The following is a 2,288-nucleotide window of genomic DNA, read 5'->3' on the forward strand; positions in this document are numbered from 1 at the left end:
AGTGGATTGACGCGTAGGAAAGTGGATTGTGCTGGAGGTGGTGTTGGTGCCGTTCTTGTCCTATTCTTGCAATGTCGGTTGTTTTGGGGTATTTATAAAAAGTGAATGTGTTTCCGCAACACGGACAACTTATGGTGTTGTTCATATTGTCCATTACATTCAAGTTCTTACTAATGTTTGATGGTCTGTCGTAATTCATGTTCATAAACATTTTAATCACGTCATCTTCTTCGTCATCGTTATTATCATCCCCATGAATAGCCACATTTCTATAATCGCTGGAACTTTCAAGCGACTCACATTTTCTCCTCGGTTGGCTGTAGAATTCAGCTGAATCGCCGTATTTTAATGACGATTTTTCTATTTCTTCTGCATCACTGAAACTTTTTGAACCGCCCAAATACGGTACGTACATTGCCAAAAGTTTTTTATTTGCATTTTTCACCGCGTTCAAGTTTGTATACATGCTGTGAGGATAGTTGTTATTGACGCTGTCGCTTGTGACGTTGCTGCTGCTGCTGCTGCTGATTTTGTGGTTGAAAGTGCACTGGACACTTTTATTTGCTCTTTGTTTTTTACTTTTGATGTTATGTTTAGTCGATAGTTTATTCATTGATTTGGAACATTTAGAGTAGAGAACAATGCCGTTAACGTCGATGACGTCATCTTCATTTTCGTCGTCACCATCGTTCATGTCTCCAACATCCACAGTTCCCCAGATTGGTCTCGAGTTGTAGTAGCCAACCTTGTCTTCCATCTCTAAGCGATCCCTTCTTACGGGAAATTGATAATTAGTCATCTCCAGTTTGGATTTGAAATTGAATTTGGCCGCCATCTTGCAAGAGCTGCACGGACAGCCGACTCCGGGTGAAGTTTTGAAACTGTTGACAGTTGACTGAGCCAGCCAATCCTGCGTTTCAAGGGAAGGGGAAGGAAGAAGGACGAGAGGAGGTCGAGGGAGGGATAAAAAAAATGAAGACTTCAGTTGCTCCAGTTGGTGCTTCTCTGCAACTTTCTTCTTATTCTTACCGCTCCATAGCTTATAAAATAACAGTATAAAAAATGTTTAAAATTAAATCTGGAAAAAAAATATTATATTTTGGAAAACTTTTTGAAAAAATTTAATGTAAAATGTTTCTAACCATCGAAAAAATACTTGAAGTTGCAGCCGCGTTGACAACATTTTTTTCGCCCCTTTCTCTGTATTTGCTATCGTCAGTGCCATAACCTGCAAGAGTTGCATGCGGGAGTGTGGCTGATTTGATACTTCGAACCCTATCAGCTGTGTTGTTGTTGGAACAGATGGGGCTTGAAAACTTGAAAAGTGGAGATTCTCTGTGAGATGGAGTTGGTGGGACCGACCCGAAAAGGTTGTGCTGGCGTGTGGCGTTCGATGCTGGCCCCATACCTGCTAAGACGTTTGACACCGATCTGGAACGGGATGATGTCTTTAGCGGGGGAGGTGATGCAGAAAGTTTTCGGTTGAAAAAACTCCATTTCGTTAACTTTTTGCTTGTCTTCACGTTGTCGGCATTGCCATTACTGCCTCCTGTAGAGCGAGTGTTCTCATGATTTGTTGGGAAGATTGATAATGCGGCCGGTGTGCTACTTTTTCGCAGCGAGTTGTGAGCAAGTCTGCGAAAACTATTGCTGTCGTTGTTATTGTGGCTGCTGCTCGTGTCAATGTCGTCACCGTAAACATTTTTGGACTGTTTTGATTTTGACCCGATGGGCGGTTTTTTGCTGGTCCACTGCGATATGTCGACGCTTGCTGAATCACTTTCACAAACGTTATTGTTCTCAACATTGTTGCTGCTACTACAGGCATCAATGTTGCAGCTACTACCAACCACATTGTTGCAGCTACTACCGACCACATTGTTGCTGCGATTACTTTCAACATTGGCAGGATTATTCAAGCTGAAACGATTACATGTCGCTTTATCCCTGGTCGCTGGTGAGAACTGAGTGTACACTGATGTCGTTGGTAGGGAGGAGGAGGATGAGAGCAATGATGGTGACGACGATGGTGGTGGTGGTGGTGGTGGTGAGGTTGCAGGTGAGGGGATGCTGAGGTTGAAGAGATTCATCTGCACGTTGGAGTCCAGCTCCTGCCCCATCGAACATGACCTCGATCTCTCAAACTGCAGGTCTGTTGCAGAATTCAAACACGGTGATGACGAAGATGGTGGTGGTGGTGATGATGGTGATGGTGGTGATGATGATGATGATGGGGGTGATCGTGGTGGTAATGATGATGATGGTGGTGGTCGTGATGGTGATGATGG

At 43.8% G+C, this 2,288-nt stretch overlaps 1 protein-coding gene across 1 annotated transcript in view; it reads right to left on the reverse strand.

Moving 5' to 3' along the window:
- The window catches only part of HELRODRAFT_164848 (hypothetical protein), a gene marked incomplete at both ends in the record, with an annotated part of 5,905 nt that overhangs the window by 1,360 nt on the left and 2,257 nt on the right, over positions 1-2,288 (reverse strand). The window contains 2 exons of the mRNA XM_009030802.1: positions 12-1,039; positions 1,143-2,152. Of these exons, the coding sequence (XP_009029050.1) occupies positions 12-1,039; positions 1,143-2,152 (2,038 nt within the window). The remainder of the gene's footprint in view (positions 1-11; positions 1,040-1,142; positions 2,153-2,288) is intronic.

This window comes from Helobdella robusta, assembly GCF_000326865.2.
Source record: "Helobdella robusta unplaced genomic scaffold HELROscaffold_7, whole genome shotgun sequence".
Classification (NCBI taxonomy): Eukaryota; Metazoa; Annelida; class Clitellata; order Rhynchobdellida; family Glossiphoniidae; genus Helobdella; species Helobdella robusta.